This window comes from Mirounga angustirostris, unplaced genomic scaffold (genome assembly GCF_029215605.1).
Source record: "Mirounga angustirostris isolate CCGP_5_RB_7025 unplaced genomic scaffold, mMirAng1.0.hap1 SCAF_9, whole genome shotgun sequence".
NCBI lineage: Eukaryota > Metazoa > Chordata > Mammalia > Carnivora > Phocidae > Mirounga > Mirounga angustirostris.
In genome coordinates, this window is record NW_026991717.1 from 135,291,497 (window position 1) to 135,308,309 (window position 16,813).

The 16,813-nt window shown below is 46.3% G+C and overlaps 1 protein-coding gene across 3 annotated transcripts; it reads left to right on the forward strand.

Annotated features, from left to right (window-relative positions):
• The first annotated feature begins 431 nt into the window (after positions 1 to 431).
• On the forward strand, positions 432 to 10,839 carry GLRX5 (glutaredoxin 5). Of its 3 annotated transcripts, none has more exons than XM_045901476.3 (2): positions 432 to 807; positions 10,184 to 10,839. In XM_045901476.3, exons 1-2 carry the CDS (start codon positions 513 to 515, stop codon positions 10,360 to 10,362), a joined length of 474 nt encoding a protein of 157 aa, XP_045757432.1. In that variant the 5' UTR covers positions 432 to 512; the 3' UTR covers positions 10,363 to 10,839. The 3 variants fall into 3 exon arrangements, with proteins under 3 accessions (XP_045757432.1, XP_045757431.1, XP_064427606.1); XM_045901475.3 differs by lacking the exon at positions 10,184 to 10,839 and adding an exon at positions 3,988 to 7,047 and having other exon boundaries at positions 440 to 807; XM_064571536.1 differs by having other exon boundaries at positions 443 to 861.
• The last annotated feature ends 5,974 nt before the right edge of the window (positions 10,840 to 16,813 follow it).

The following is a 16,813-nucleotide window of genomic DNA, read 5'->3' on the forward strand; positions in this document are numbered from 1 at the left end:
GTTGCCACGGCAACTCAACCACCGCCTACACCGGAACCGGAACCGTCGCCTGGAAGTGACCCCTTCCCGGCGTTCCGCGGAAGGCCGAAACCCGCCCACTGCCTCCCCCAGTCATCCGGGAGTATCCCAGCAGGCCCGTCTACCCTCCGGAGGGAAGTCGTCTTCCCCCTCGTCTCGCCTCTCCTTGCATCGGAGCGTGACGCTGATGGACATTCACTCTCTCCAATCAACTGACAAAGCGATTGCCAGCGGCCAATAGTAAGCTGTAGGATGCGGCTTAAGTTTAAGGACCGCCTCCAACTGTCGGGGGCCGGACGAGCCATATGATTGGTAGAATCGAGTAAGTGCGGGCTAGCGTTGTCCAATCACGGGGAGAAGTTCGGAGCCAGCCCAATGAGATCCTCCGGGGGGCGGGCCGAGCTGCCGCGGGCCCGGGGAAGGCTACGGGGCGGGGGCGTGGGGGGGCCGAGCCGAGGTCCCGGGCCGACGAGGGGTCCGGCGGACGTGCGGGGATGAGCGGATCCCTGAGCCGGGCGGCGGCGGCTCTGCTCCGCTGGGGGCGCGGTGCGGGCGGCGGCGGTCTGCGGGGCCCAGGCGTGCGGACGGCGGGCTCGGGCGGCGGCGGGGGCAGCTCGGCGGAGCAACTGGACGCCCTGGTGAAGAAGGACAAGGTGGTGGTCTTCCTCAAGGGGACTCCGGAGCAGCCCCAGTGCGGCTTCAGCAACGCGGTGGTGCAGATCCTGCGGCTGCACGGCGTCCGCAACTACGCGGCCTACAACGTGCTGGACGACCCCCAGCTCCGGCAAGGTCAGGGCCCTCCGGGTGAGGGGCGACGGGCCGAGGCCGCTCGGCGGGGCTGGGGTGAGCCGCGCAAGCTCTGGGGGGGGGGGGGGGTTCGAGCGGGTCGGGGCACGGGCTACTGCTCTGTATTCGGGGTCGGGTGGGGGCATGATTGACGTGAAGTGGGTCCTGAGGATCTGGGCATCTGGTGCTCTTGCCAACTTGGGCATTGGGTAAGTCCTAGCTCTTCACCGGTCCCCACGCTGAGCCGAGAGAGGCCTTTTGGGGCCAGATCGCTCAGGCTCGGTCCGAGGGAAGTGGTGGGAAGGGATACGGTAAGAACCACTAAGGTAGGCACTTTGGGGGACACGTTGAGGGATTGGCCTGTCTCGTGGTAAGGAGCTGGTGCTGTTGATGGTAGACGGAGGGCCGAAGTTGCCCTTGTCAGAGGCTGGTGGGGTCAGAGACTAGCCTGGTGCCTCAGGGCTGGGGGTGTCAGGAACCATCCTATGTTGTTGCTGCGAAGAGGGGGTGGACACAGCTTTTGGACTGGTCTTAGTGGGGATCACTTGGTGTTGAAGAAAAAGACATGAACTTTGTTTTTAGATACTCGAGGACAGGGCCGGATTGGGGGGGGGGTGGGGGCTAGGGCTTGGAGAGGCTTGTGGGGAGAGGGATGAAGAATGACCCCTGGGCCTTAGCTAACTCAAGGGTGGAGCTCAAGGAACCTGGGGCCAATCAGGGTGTGGGGCCAGATGCAGCAGGTCCTGTGGCTTGTCGCTGGCTCATGGGGAGGAGGGAGGGCCCTGACAGCTAATAGTACCTTTTATGCTGAGCACCGTGCCAGAAACCTTACATGTATCTCAGTGGGGGAGGAGGACAGGGCCAGTGGAGTACATGGATCTGCTCCTTGGCGAGCGTCCTTCCTTGGTCAGAGTTGGTGGAGAAATGGGGAGGCTGTGCGTGTACCTCCTAGCGGGCGGCTTAGTATCCTGCATTCCAGTTAGAGACCTCCAGTGACCGAGTCCTGGCATCTATCTCCCTGAGCCTAGTGCTATTCTTTAGTTACAGTGTTCTAAAAACAGTTTTACCAGGCACCAGGTTCCCCGTTACTCTACATTTAGAATTCCACAGTTTGTTATTACGTACTTAGGACTGTTGTTCTCCGGTTGGAATGATAGTCCTAGTCCTCCCTCCAGACAGGCTGGTGTGGTGGGAAGGCTTGGGGCTGGAACCTGGCTGCAGCCAATCAACTGTGCAACCTTAAACAAGTCACATTACTGCATTTTCCTTTTCGGTAATAGGAAGATAAGGAAACCAAACTTGACAAAAGTTTTATGAGGAAAAATAGAGAAGGTAAAACTTTTTAGAAAGTGCCCATCATTTCATCTGGAACGCAGAAGGCACCACTCAATAGGAGCCTTTTTATCACTTGGAATCTGTGGTTCTCAGAGTCAGTATTTTTTTCCCCAGATTAATCCCTGGGAAACTCTTGGGTTTTGGTGGGTGGAAACTAGGAGGAGGGAAGGCAGGTTAACGTTACCAGCTATGTGTGATATTGCCCTGTATTAGGCTCCTAATCCTGTTTGTTGTTTCCTGCTCGAGTGCCACTAGGCACCAGGTATCTAGAGTGTTGCTAGGCCCTGGGGTGTTTTTCACACACACATACGGGGGTGGGGGGGGGAGCTGCAGTCTTCACCCAGCAGCAGGCTGCTCTGCTTCAAAGATAAGATAGCGGTGGGGAGGGTATGTGCTATGGTGAGTGCTGTTAATTGTGCAAGACTGTTGAATCCCAGATCTGTACCTCTGAAACAAATAATGCAATATATGTTAAGAAAAAAAAAAAAAAGAAGAAGATAGCAGGAGGGGAAGAATGAAAGGGGGGAAATTGGAGGGGGAGACGAACCATGAGAGACGATGGACTCTGAAAAACAAACTGAGGGTTCTCGAGGGGAGGGGGGTGGGAGGATGGGTTAGCCTGGTGGTGGGTATTGAGGAGGGCACGTTCTGCATGGAGCACTGGGTGTTATGCACAATGAATCATGGAACACTGTATCAAAAACTAATGATGTAATGTATGGTGATTAACATAACAATAAAAATTTAAAAAGAAAAGATAAGATAGGGGAAACTACTCTGCAGTCTTTCTGCGGGGACCTTACCACAGGTACCCTGCAAATGTCTGGTAGGACTGTTAATAAAAAGTCGCATCATTGACAGCTTGCTTAGTATAAGGTTTTGAGGGTCTTTGGTTTGTGGTTTCTGTTCTGTTTATTTTTTTCTTAATTTTTTTTTTTAGGATTTATTTATTTATTTTAGAGAGAGAGAGAGAGCACAGAGGGGAGGGGTGGGAGGAAGAGAAATTAGGACCTGAACATATCTTCTTAGGGGGCACAATTCAACTCACACCACCAGTCTTTTCTTTTTTAAAGATTTATTTATTATTTATTTGAGAGAGAGAGCGAGCGAGCGAGCAGTGGGGAGGGGGCAGAGAGAGAGGGAGAGAGAGAATTCTCAAGTAGACTCCCACTGAGTGAGGAGCCTGACTCAGGGCTTGATCCTACAACCCTGAGATCGTGACCTGAGCGACTGAGCCACCCAGGCACCCCATGTTCTCCCGTTTAACATAACTGGACATGGGGTATACTGGAATATAAGAAGAAAGTAGGAGCAGAAGTAAGAAGGTTTACTCATAGCACTTAGGTCCCTGTCTTGCGTGTCATGCGTGTCATGCGTCTGGTTTCCAGTCTCACGTTCAGGTGTTTAAGCAACAGCAGCAGGAATTTCGCCCTTAAATTTCTTGAGCGTTGAGTTTCATCATTTTCATTCCCAGTCTGTTTCATACCAGATTATTATCTTGGTCAATAAATATGTTGCATATATATTGGACATAACACACACCTCTTTGGTGGCTTACCAAAATAAACATGCATGCAAGTATTGACCTTCAGACTGGGGCAGGGTGGTGTGAGCACGTTCCCATAGTGGGGATTAGTTTAGTCAGGGTAAGACTTTATAGAAACACGACGACTCTTCATCTCTTTGCTCTCTGCACCCTTGAGTTTTACCGAGAGAAGCTGATAGGCTGTCCGATGCTTGCTTTTGGTAGCCACAGATACATCTGTGCACCTTTCCCAGACCCAAGGTCACTGCTTGTAACTGGAGAGGGGCTCCTGCAAAATTGCCTTTCCTTTTTTCTTGTGTCAGAGCTTTACGAAGGGCCTGAAGCCCGAGGAACACCCGCAGACGCTGTCTTCTTGTCCCTGACGTGTGATGCAGAGAGGTCTCAGCCTGTGACCCAGGGAACAAAGATGACTGTGAGGTCTTTCTCAGGTCTTTTCTTTTTCCTGTTGATCTGGAAGACACACAGAAGGTGGCCACAGAGGGACTGGGTCCCAGTAGACAGATGTCAGCATATCCTAATCCTGGCCTAACAAAGAATCTCTTTCATTTCTCTGTTGTAAATGTAACACGCTCATTGAAGAAACTTGGAAACACTGAAGGTAATAAAGAAAAGGGAAATTACCTGTAATTCCATATCCACCATTATTAACATTTGGATCTAGCTTCTAATCGTTTTTTTAAAAAAATGCATTTGAGATCATGCGTATCTGGGCATAGTATTTTCCCTCCCGAGAGCAGGGAACATGTCTTATGCCACTGCCTGAGTACCTTGTGTATTGCTTATGCAGAGCGAGCTTTCCATGATTTTGTTTTAAAAGATTTTATTTATTTTGAGAGAGAGCGAGTGCGCATGTGCACATGACGGGGGGAGGGGCAGAGGGAGAGAGAATGCTAAGCAGGCTCCTCACCCAGTGCAGAGCCTGATACGGGGCTCAATCCCAGGACCCTGAGGTCATGACCTGAGCTGAAACCAAGAGTCAGACACTTAACCAGTCAGATGCTTAACTGACTGATCCATCCAGGTGCCCCTCAATGATTGTTATAATGAATAAGTAAATACTATTATTTGTCATATCATCAACTCTGTTCCATGCTCTTAAAAACATAAACACTCTTAAATTTCTGCCTCTTCAGATCACCATTGTGTTCCTTGCATCAAAAGCAGTGTCTGTTGAATGAATAGCCATTATCCTATTGTTGAATGTTTATTAAGCATTTGAAAATGTGCGCGGCCTTTTCAGTATCAGGGAGTTTAAGGCAACAGAAACAAATCTATGACACTGGCAAATGTTAGAAGTCAGATTAACAAGTGGTGTTTCTGGGCTGGTGTGGCGGATGTGTTACATGCTGCAGATGAGAGTATAAAAGGGTACTAACGCTTTGGAGGAGTAACTGTCAGTACCGGATCGGGTTGAAGGTGAACGTAGCTGAAGACCCAGCTGCTTTACTCCTGGGTATACGGTCTAGAGTGGGGGTTGGCAGACTTCCTTTGTCAAAGGCCAGAGAGTAGATACTTCAGTCTGTGTGGATTCCACTCTGCTGTTGTGGCGTGAAAGTAGTCAGAAGGTACGTAAATGGATGGGTGTGGCCGAGTCCCAATAAAACTTTATTTACAAAAACAGGAAGTGGACCACATATGGCCCAATGGCCATAGTTTGCCACCCCTTTCTCCAGAGGAAGACCCCCTGTATTTGAGTTAGAAGACAGATAAAAGGGTATTCATGGACGCATTGCTTGTAATAATGAAAAATTGGCAAGAGAGGATCTTGGTCTATTAGCAGACTGGATGAACAAACTGTAGTGTAGTCATGTGGTGGAAAACGAAGTTGTGGCCAAAACTAACTAGATCTAGATGGATTCCATGTGACTGTATCTCAAAGAATACAATGTTTAGTCATGAAATAAATTGCAAAAAAGGTAACTATGGCACAATTCCGTTTGTGTTAAAGGTGTGAAACAGTCCCACGTGTTGTGGATACACATGCAGTGCGAGTGTAGTTCATGGGCAGGGGTGACATGCCAGCCACAAGCCAGAGGCCACCTCTGCCGGTCTAGAACCTGGCCTTCAGACTCCCAGAAACCTGGATGGAAATCCAGGCTCCACCATTTGCCAGCACTGTGACTTTGGTCAAATACCCTCCCTGAGCCTTGGTTTCTTCATCTGTAAAATAGAGATAATTATGCACTCCCTGTAGGATTTTTGCAAAGGTTAAGTGAGGTTGTATATGTAAAATACTTAAGAGTATGAAATTGAGTAACCCTTAGCTCAGCAAATGAGTATTTTCATGCTGCACGGCATACCTGAGTGGTATTTTTCCTTTATTCTTCCCCACTGCGTGTATTTCTCAGAGGAGCATGCCTGAAGGGTGGTGTAGGGGACATCGTGGTGGAGAGAATATCCACCTTGTACCTGGAACTGTGGGAGTTTAATCCCTTCACTCATTTCATCTTCATGTTAAATCCATGAGGCGTATAGTTATTCCCACTTCAAGGGTAGGGAAACTGAGGCTAAGAGATTAGCAGATTTATCTGATGCTGCATTTACAAGCCGGCAGGCCAAAGCCGGCTGACCCTAAGCGGGTGCCCTGTTCACTCTGTCACTGGCCCCTTCCCTTGCTCTCAGCTCCGATGATCTCCTGTGGTACTGACGTCATTCTCTGTGCTAGGAAGCTAGAGGAGGGGAAGTGACTTGCCCAAGGCAGAATTAATCTGCATCAGAATGGGAAGCTCCTCCTATGGTGAAAATCTACCAAGAAAAAAAGAAAACTATAATTATGGTGCTCCTATAATTTGTTGTCCAAACTGGGAACAAAGTCTAATGTTCTGAAATGTGATGAATTTTGAAAAGTCCCTTTTGAAAGTTTTGGAAGGGAACTTTCTAATACCTCCCCCCCCCCCTCTGATTTGATGCTTTGGAATATTCATTTTTTTGGTGGGGCAGTAGGTATCTGTAGACTGATTTTATAAGACTGCCTCCTTTCTTACTCCCAGTTCCTCTTATTACCCTGTTACATAACTTAGCAGTCAATATTTTTTGTTCCAAATTGAATCATTGTCATCTGTCATCTGTAAAATATGATTACCATTAAAATCCATTTTTGGATATCATTCCCTAATTTTTAAGAGTTTCTCTCTCTGATTCTGAATTATTCGGAGTGAAATTTGTAAGAACTATCGCTGTATGTTGCAGTTTTTGAAAATTAAAAAGTGAGAGAAATTAGCTGTGTCTAAACAATTAATATGTGAATTGACAGGATTCATTTTCATTTTCAACTTATGAACAGTGGTCTTTTATTATTGGAAGTTACTTGCTTCATGCTGTAGGAATCACTTGGCTATGTCTTTAAATATTTAAACCTGTCATCGGACTTCTAAAAAATGGAAACCAGTATTTTTTTTGACGAGGTCAAAGCTCTTTGCCTTGATACCAGCTGCCTGTGAAGCTTGTTACCCTAAAACCGAAGAAGCAGGTAAGTTTACGTTTGATAAACTTATCAGCCAGTAGGCACCATGGCCTCTGTCACAGTGCCATCATGGGCTTGGAGGCCGGTTCTCCTGAGTTCTTGTTACAAGTTATTCGGCAAGAGAGCCTGGCCCCAGGGTCTAGAAGGAGTCTGTGTCCCCTGCTTGTGCCTGTATGTGTCAGATGTTCAGGATGGTTGGAAAGCCCACTTGTTTGGTAGTTTTAATGTAACAGTGGATCCTGGCGGCGCACATCCTCTTCCCTCCAGTCTGGACATGTGACCTGTAGCAAGGTGAAGCTTCATGAACGAGACGAGCCTGAAGCTTTGACTGAGTGTGGTACCGTAAACATGGTTGACGAGAGCAACGTATTCTTCTGCTTTGCAAAGATTTTATTTAAAAAAACTACTTGGTAGGATTGGATGTGTGTCGTTTGGGGTGAACCTCAGATGGCAAATTTATTTTCATATTTGGGGTGTTTCAAAAACTGGAGGCACTCACTGAAAGAATCCATAGATACTCATTGTCTTGGAAGGCTTAACGCAATGTATTACTAATTGAAAAAGACCCAGATATAAAACCATGCACATAAATGGTTCATGCACACAATATGGAAGATATTTGAGGAAGTTTCAAAGAATTAAAAGAAATTCATACTTACTTTAAACATGCCTTAATTCCCACCCCCACTCTCAGTCAAAAAGATTTATAACTGGCTTTGTTGTGGAATAAGTTCTGATAAACTTATTTGAGGATAGAGCTTTTAAATATATATATATAAAAAACTTAAATGCTGAGTCATCTATGTAACATCAAATATCAGGATTCAGGATGAAAAACTTGATCAAGATATTCTAATATATCTAGATATTTGGTATTATAAAGATATTCTGATGGTTAATGGAATTTTCCCTTTATTAGTAACCCCCATACCTCTAGCTGATTTTTTTTTTTTGTAAGACATCCAAAGTGGCTTAGAAAGTGTGCTTTTCTGGGGTTGTAGTGTACAGCATGGTGACTATAGTTAATAATACTGTATTGCATATTTGAAAGTTTTTAAGAAAATAGATCTCAAAAGTTCTCATCACAAGAAGAAACCTTTGTCACTGCGTATGGTGATGGATGGTAACTAGACTTACTGTAGTGATCATTTTGTAATATATGCAAATATCAAATCATTATGTTATAGACCTGGAATAATATAATGTCATATGTCAATTACACCTAAAAAAAAAATGCTTTTTGGGGCCTACGATATTGTAGCCCTTTCTCCATAGGGGAAGTCTGGAGGAGAAAGATAAAGCCCTCTTTTGGGGGGGGCCTTCTCTAGTGTTCTGGTTTAGAACAAAGTCATTGTTTTTTTAGAAGGTAGTGACTTTTAAAAGAGAAAACACATTGCATCTTAGGACTTGTGATTGAGTCCTATGAGTCATTGGTGATTTTATTTAGAAAATAAATGTTTGATAATAAGTGATAGGGTATCAAGGACCAGTTTTTGTATTTTTAGTTTGTTTACATGAAAACCACCACTTGAGCCATTTCTAATTTGCATAGTATTGTATTTTGTTTGAAGAATCTGTTGACTTTTCTGTTTTATTTTGTCTGCTTATTTTGGCCACTTAAAAATACCTACCTATCTGTAGAAGTATAAAAATAGCAACTATGATCTATAGTGATTAATTGTCATATGTCATGATTTTGATCATCCTCTGTTTTTAATAGGACCAACACAGATGTTTTATGGATGGATGGATATATTTTTAAAAGTGTCTCTCATCTGTAGAAAGGAGGTGGAATGGTGTGGAAGAACATGAGGAAAGAGTAATCTTTTGTCTTAAGACTGAAACCACATTTTCTTCCTACTGTTTTGTTAAGACCATCAGCCCCATGGTCCAGAACTGAACAGAACAATCATGTGGCTGCCCTGTCCTAGGAGGCGCCTCATCTCTGTGTGTCCTCAGAACGTTTCGCACACGGGACCAATCACATGAATGCTGTTTGGTTGCTCTGAGCTCTTGAGAACAGGGAGGGGGTCTCTCTCACCCCATGGCCCTGCACCTGGCCCAGGACATGGGCCTTAACCGAGCTTCGGGCCTTTCCTTGCTTTGACTCAGTCCCTGCAAGTTCTGTGCTAAGCCAAATCAGCCTGCCCCACGGAGAGCCCACCCGTGGGGCTGAATAGGGTGAGGGCTGCAGTCTGCCATAGGAAAGAGATTGTCCTCTGGGTATGAGGATTATTAAAAATAAAACCCAGTGACTCAACATCTTGGTGCTGTTCACCAACCCAGCCAGGCACGAAAAGCCTGAGGTGAGGCCTGCCTCATCTGGCAGACATACTGTGATGGACCCATGTTAAGTAGTCCATTTGTTTTGTTTTTTTTTTTTAAAGATTTTATTTATTTATTTGACAGAGAGACACAGCGAGAGAGGAAACAAGCAGGGGGAGTGGGAGAGGGAGAAGCAGGCTTCCCGCCGAGCAGAGAGCCTGATGTGGGGCTCGATCCCAGGACCCTGGGACCATGACCTGAGCCGAAGGCAGACGCTTAACGACTGAGCCACCCAGGCGCCCCTTAAGTAGTCCATTTGAAAATGAAGTCTTAGCATTTAAGTTTTGTTTCACGGAATCCATGTCTGGCAGATGAAGGGAGACTATGGCTTTGTACCTCTGGCGTGACATACTTCCACCAGTCGGGTTGTCCGCCATTGGTCTCTGTTGATGGTCTGACAGCTGTCGTTGCAGGGCCTCACCTCCCCGGTACTCAGGAGAACCTCAGGAGGTGGGGGTGGAAACAGGTGAGCAGTTGAGTGACTTGTGGGAGGCCTCACGGTTGGTAATCAGAAAAGGTAGCGTTTACACAGTGATCCAGTTGACTCTAAAGCCCCCCTACTCTGTGGCAGACCCGTGGTTCCCCAAGGATGGGGGGGACGCAGGGGAGGGACACTGGGTGTTGTGCTAGGAGCGGGTAGAAAACAGATTTTGTCACGAAAAGTTCAGCTCTGAGCATTTAAATGACACCTAAATGTTCTTTCCCTACAGGCATTAAAGACTATTCCAATTGGCCCACCATCCCGCAGGTGTACCTCAACGGCGAGTTCGTGGGGGGCTGTGACATTCTGCTGCAGATGCACCAGAATGGGGACCTGGTGGAGGAACTGAAAAAGCTGGGGATCCGCTCGGCCCTTTTGGATGAAAAGAAAGACCAAGACTCAAAGTGAGGGTGGCCCGGGGCCTCCCCGAGTAGTAGGGGGCTGTCGGCGCCGAGCCCCGCTGCCAGCAAAGCCGTACCGATTCTGATTTTTGCTCCTCACGTGGCAGCTGCTTGCACCGATCCCTCCCGTTTGTAAGCAGTTGGGTGATTGTAGTGTGTCTGGGGTTTGGGCTGCGCATATTCAATTGTGAACTTAATTATAACCACTGCACTGTAATGATTCAACGTTGTATTATGATATTGTTGTAAACAAAATCTGTTCTTATATTGTCATTTGCTCTTCGCCTGATTCAGGAGTACAACCAGGAGCTTTTGAATCATCCTTACTCATGAATCCTCTGCAAATGTGTCAGTTGGCAAAGATAATATATCCCCCCCACCCCCCACCCCCGATTTGTCATAGCTGCTTCTGTTAAGAAAAATGATGGCCGAGGAAGATGTGGGAACTGGGGCGTTGTTTTTTACAATAAACTGCCAACCCAGGGATTCTGTGCATGAGTTGTTAGTTCTGAATGGGAGAAAGTCTGTACCTCAGTCTGCTCGGGGTGCTGTCACAGAATACCACAGACTGGCCCGCTTATAGTCCACACGTGTTCATTTCTTAAAGTTCTGGAAGCTGGAAGTCTAAGCTCAAGGCTCCAGCAGATTAGGTCTCTGGCGAGGGCTGTGCCTGCCTGGTTCATAGGCAGCCTCTTCTCCCTGTGTCCTCACGAGGAAGCTATCTGGGCTCGCTCTTGGAAGGGCACAAATCCCACTCACAAGGACCCTACCCTCCTCATCTACTCGCCTACCAAAGGCCCCCACCCCCACCCCCCAAACCACCACTCTGGGGGTTAGGTGTCAACATAGGAATGTTGAGAGGACACAGACCTTCAGTCTGTAGCAGTCTAAGGATGTTTAGTGCCTGTGACCTCTTTTTGGAAATTAAGAGTGATTCTCATACTCCGTTAAATTTGACATAGAAATTGCTATCAAGCTATGGTCTAATTTCTCGAGAGGAGGTAAGTGTTGCAAATGCTGAGTGGTGTTGATGGTGCAGTTGGAGGCTTGGGTGTCGTGCCCAGAAGTGAGGTGGCTGAGGCTAGGAGAGGCAGCCCCGCTCGCCCCCCTCTGGAGTCTGCTGCTCGGCAAACTGCACTGCCATCAGCTAGGGAGAAGTCACTGGCAGGCCTCCAAAGAAAGGAATCCACTCAGCATTTTCTTTCTTAAAAAATACAGTCTTTACATGATACTGTATAGCGAAAACCCTAAAGATACCACCAAAAAACTACTAGAACGGATAAAGGAATTCAGTAAGGTTGCAGGACATAAAATCCGTTGCATTTCTAGCCACAGAAAGAGAAGTTAAGAAAACTGTCCCATTTACACTTGCACCAAAAATAATAAAGTACCTAGGAGTAACACTTAAGCAGGTAGGTGAAAGATTTGTACTCTGAAAACTCTTTAAGACATGGATGAAAGAAATTGAAGACACCACAAACAAATGGAAAGACATCCTATGCTTACGGGTTGGAAGAACAAATATTGTTAAAATGTCCATGCTACCCGGGGCGCCTGGGTGGCTCAGTCGTTAAGCGTCTGCCTTCGGCTCAGGTCATGATCCCGGGGTCCTGGGATCGAGCTCCACGTCGGGCTCCCTGCTCTGCGGGAAGCCTGCTTCTCCCTCTCCTGCTCCCTCTGCTTGTGTTCCGTCTCTCTCTGTCAAATAAAGTCTTTAAAAAAAAAAAAAATGTCCATGCTACCCAAAGCAATCTATAGATTTAATGCAATCCCTATCAAAGTACCAATAGCATTTTTCAGAGAATTAGAACAAACAATCCTAAAAAGTTGTATGGAACCACAGAAGACCCCAAATAGCCAAAGCAATCTTGAAAAAAAAAACACAAAAACTGGAGGTATTACAATTCCAGATTTCAAGTTATATTACAAAGCTGTAGTAATCGGGGCGCCTGGGTGGCTCAGATGGTTAAGCGTCTGCCTTCGGCTCAGGTCGTGATCCCGGGGTCCTGGGATCGAGCCCCGCGTCGGGCTCCCTGCTCAGTGGGGAGCCTGCTTCTCCCTCTGCCTCTGCCTGCCGCTCCCCCTGCTTGTGCTCTCTGTCTGTCAAATAAATAAATAAAATCTTTATAAAAAAAACAAACAAAGCTGTAGTAATCAACAATATGGTGCTGGCATAAAAATAGCCTCATAGATCAATGAAACAATAGAAAAGCCAGAAATAAGCCTACGATGATATGGTCAATCTTTAAGAAAACAGGAAAGAATATGCAATAGGAAAAAGTCTCTTCAACAAATAGTGTTGGAAAAGCTGGACAGCTACATGCAGAAGAATGAAATTGGACCACTTCCTGTCATCATACACAAAAATAAACTCAAAATGGATTAAGTATCTAAATGTGAGACCTGAAACCATAAAAATCCTAGAAGAGAGCACAGGCAATAATTTCTCTGACATCGGCCTTAGCAATATCTTTCTAGATATGTCTCCTGAGGCAAGGGAAATAAAAGCAAAAATAAACTTGGGACTACATCAGATTCTGCACAGCAAAGGAAACAACAAAACTAAAAGGCAACCTACTGAATGGGAGGAGAAGATATTTGCAAATGACACGTCTGATAAAGGGTTAGTATTCAAAATAAAGAACCGCTACAACTCAACACCCAAAAAACAAACAATCCAATTAAAAAGTGGGTAGAAGACATGAACAGACATGTTTCCAAAGAAGACATCCAGATGACCAACAGACACATGAAAAGATGCTCAACATCACTCAACATCAGGGAAATGCAAATCAAAACTACAATGATCCATCACCTCACATCTGTCAGAATGGCTAAAATCAACACAAGAAAGAACAAATGTTGGTGAGGATGTGTAAAAAAAAAAGGAACCCTCTTGCACTGTTGGTGGGAATGCAAACTGGTGCAGCCACTGTGGAAAACTGTGGAGGTTTCTCTAGTTAAAGATAGAACTACCTGGGCGCCTGGGTGGCTCAGTTGGTTAAGTGACTGCCTTCGGCTCAGGTCATGATCCTGGAGTCCCGGGATCGAGTCCCGCATCGGGCTCCCTGCTCGGCGGGGGGTCTGCTTCTCCCTCTGACCCTCCCCCCTCTCATGTGCTCTCTCTCTAATAAATAAATAAAATCTTTAAAAAAAAAAAAAGATAGAACTACTCTATGATAATCATAACACTGGGTATTTACCCAAAGTATACAAAAACACTAATTTGAAAGACTATATGTACCTCTGTGTTTATGGCAGCATTATTTCCAAAAGCCAAACTATGGAAGCAGCCCAAGTGTCCATTGATAGATGAATGGATAAAGATGTGGTATATATACAATGGAGTATTACTCAGTCTTAAAAAAGAATGAAATCTTGCCACTTACAACAACATGGATGAATCTAGAGAGCATAATGCTAAGTGAAATAAGAGAAAGACAAATATCATATGATCTCATTAATACGTGGAACTTGAGACAAATACCATATGATCTCACTAATATGTAGAATTTAAGAAACAAAGCGGGGTGGGGGGGGGCGCGGAATGCCTGGGTGGCTCAGTCGGTTAATCATCTGCCTTCGGCTCAGGTCATGGTCCCAGGGTCCTGGGATCAAGTCCCACGTCGGGCTCCTTGCTCAGCAGGGAGCCTGCTTCTCCCTCTGCCTGCCACTCCCCCTGCTTGTGAGCATACACTCTCCCTCTCTCTGACAAATAAAATCTTTAGACAGATTCAAGTTCCTATGATCTAAAAAACAATAAGCATACAAAACTCCATGTCCTCTCTTAAAAAAAAAAAAAGAAACAAAGGCGGGGTGGGGGGGTGCGGGGAGACAAACCAGACTCTGAACTATAGAGAACAAACAGATGGTTGCCAGAGAGGAAGAGGGTGGGCGGTGGGTGAAATAGGTGAAGGGGATGAAGAGCACACTTCTTGAGGAGCACGGAGTAATCTGTGGAAGTGCTGAATCACCATATTGTACACCCGAAACTAATATGACACTGTTAACTATGCTGGAATTTAAAGAAAAAAAATTTGGCACATGAAAGTAAAAAATAAGGTCTTTACAAAAGGAATAACTGGAATCACAGCAGATATTCTTCCAATATGCAGTATCTTTGTGTTTTCTCTTAAATTAAGATTTATTTATTTATTAGAGTGTGAGCAGGTGGAGGAGGAGGGAGGGCCCGTGGCTGAGAAGCAGACTCGCAGCTGAGCACGGAGCCCAACGCGCCGACTCGGGGCTCAGTCTCACAACCCTGAGATCACGACCTGAGCCAAAATCAAGAGTCGGTCACTTAACTGCCGGAGCCCCCCAGGGGCCCCTACAGTATCTTTTTACACAACTCAGCGTTTGTCCTTCCTGAGACTGCGGAGGCGGAGCTGGAGGTGAAAGCCTGACCTGTCACCAGGTGCTTTTGGATCCCCAGAGGCCTTCATTCATCTCCGGGGCCTGAAGCAGGACATCTGTTGGAATTGCATTTTCCCAGGGGCAGATGTAAGGAAGAATGCAGTTTTTCATGAGCAGACCAGGAGTGACAAGGAAGGAGGGAGGGCTCATTCCCCAGAGCTGTTCTAGAGGCTTGTTCTGTGTACTTAGTCTGCTTGAGTGCCTCTTGAAGAAGCTCTGAAAACAGACGGACGTAGGTAGGACTGACCTGGGTTCCTGCCACCATCCCTCCCCCAGAGGCTTTGGGATCCAGAAGAAAGGACAGTGGGAACCCCACCCCTGATTTACTGGAGACAGCCCCATCAGGTTAGAGGACTGCTCCTAGCCCGCCAGAGCCCAGGGCTCCAGAGAAAGAAAAGCAGAGGGTTCTCACAAAAAGTTTTTTTATGACCTGAATTCTGCCCTGCATCCCATCAATACCTTGGTGTCAGCTCTAAATTAAGAGTTTCCTAGACCCCTAGACGAGGCTGGGGCTCCGACAAGTGACCTTGTTTTGCAAATGGGAGTGTGGCCACTGGAAGGAAGGCTCAAGGTCTCCCCTGAGCTGTGGTAAGGAGGTGAGGGGCCAAGGTTGTGACCTTAGCCTCTGGAGAGAATATCATTGACAAATCACTTCACACGGTTGCTGGATGAGCACCAGGCGTGGGGCACACACAGGACTGCACAACTCTTCTTGACCTTCATTTCTGACGTGTAGTCGGTACTTTAACATAATTTTGCCCTTTTTTTGGCTTTTCCTTAGATCTGCCTACATGCCCTTAGGGTTCATCTGAAAAATGAAACGACGAGAAGATCATCAGGGAAATATCAGTGTAAGAAACCCCCCCAGAGGGTGCCTGGGTGGCTCGGTTGGTTGGGCGACTGCCTTCGGCTCAGGTCATGATCCTGGAGTCCCAGGATCGAGTCCCGCATCGGGCTCCCTGCTCAGCAGGGAGTCTGCTTCTCCCTCTGACCTTCCTCCTCATGCTCTCTGTCTCTCATTCTCTCTCTCTCAAATAAATAAATAAAATCTTAAAAAAAAAAAAAAAAGAACCCCCCCCCAGAATAGTAGGACTAGGGGAGGGCTGCTGACTGAAGAATCTCACTCACGCTCATGAATCACAGTGACATCCTACCCGTCGCCAGAGCTTCAATGTTTAAGGAATCACTGAGGTCTACAGAAACAGAAATGTTCTTTCCAGAAGTTAATTAATACTTTTTTTCCCCTATATGCTTAACGAGTCTTTACCAAGTGGAAAATTGAAGATGCTATCTCCTGTCAGTCTGAATAATTGTAATGATCTGCATAATTAGAATTCACTGTGATAATTAGAATGGTGACACCAAAGTTCCTTGTACAAACAGCGGTATCACACGCTATCTGAAAATGCAAGGTCCGCTTCACAGCATTTCAGCACAGCACGTTCGGCTTGTATCATTGTGATTTATTGGTTTATTGTCACAGCTCCAAAGTACTGTGTTAATAGACCCATTAGAAATAGCGGAAGTCATTCTAGAAGCTTAAACGTTTGCATGATTTCAGGCAGTTTTTGTTTCCTGAGTTGGTAGTTATATACATGTCATTGCACTTCATTTAAGCAATGAGTGTTGGAGATACTTTGGGACAGAAGGTAAATTTTAAGAAGTCTCTGGGGCTTGGGGCGCCTGCCTTGGCTCAGTTGGCTCAGCGTCTGACTCTTGATTTCAGCTCAGGTCATGATCTCAGGGTGGTGAGATTGAGCCCCGAGTTGGGCTCTGCACAGGGCATGGAGCCTGCTGGGGATTCTCTCTCTTCCTCTCCCTCTGCCCTCCCCACTACCCCACTCTCTCTCTCTCTCTCTCTAAAACAAACAAAACAAAACAAAGAAGTCTCTTGGGTTTGTTATTATTGGCCCTGTTGAATTCACTTGTGCAGAATCTGGGGCATCCAGCTTTCCTATAATTAATAAAGCCACAGCAGCTAGCTTGAGAGAGAATTCTTGGAAATGCATTCAATAGCTTATTTAGATATTTAGAAATTGTATCTT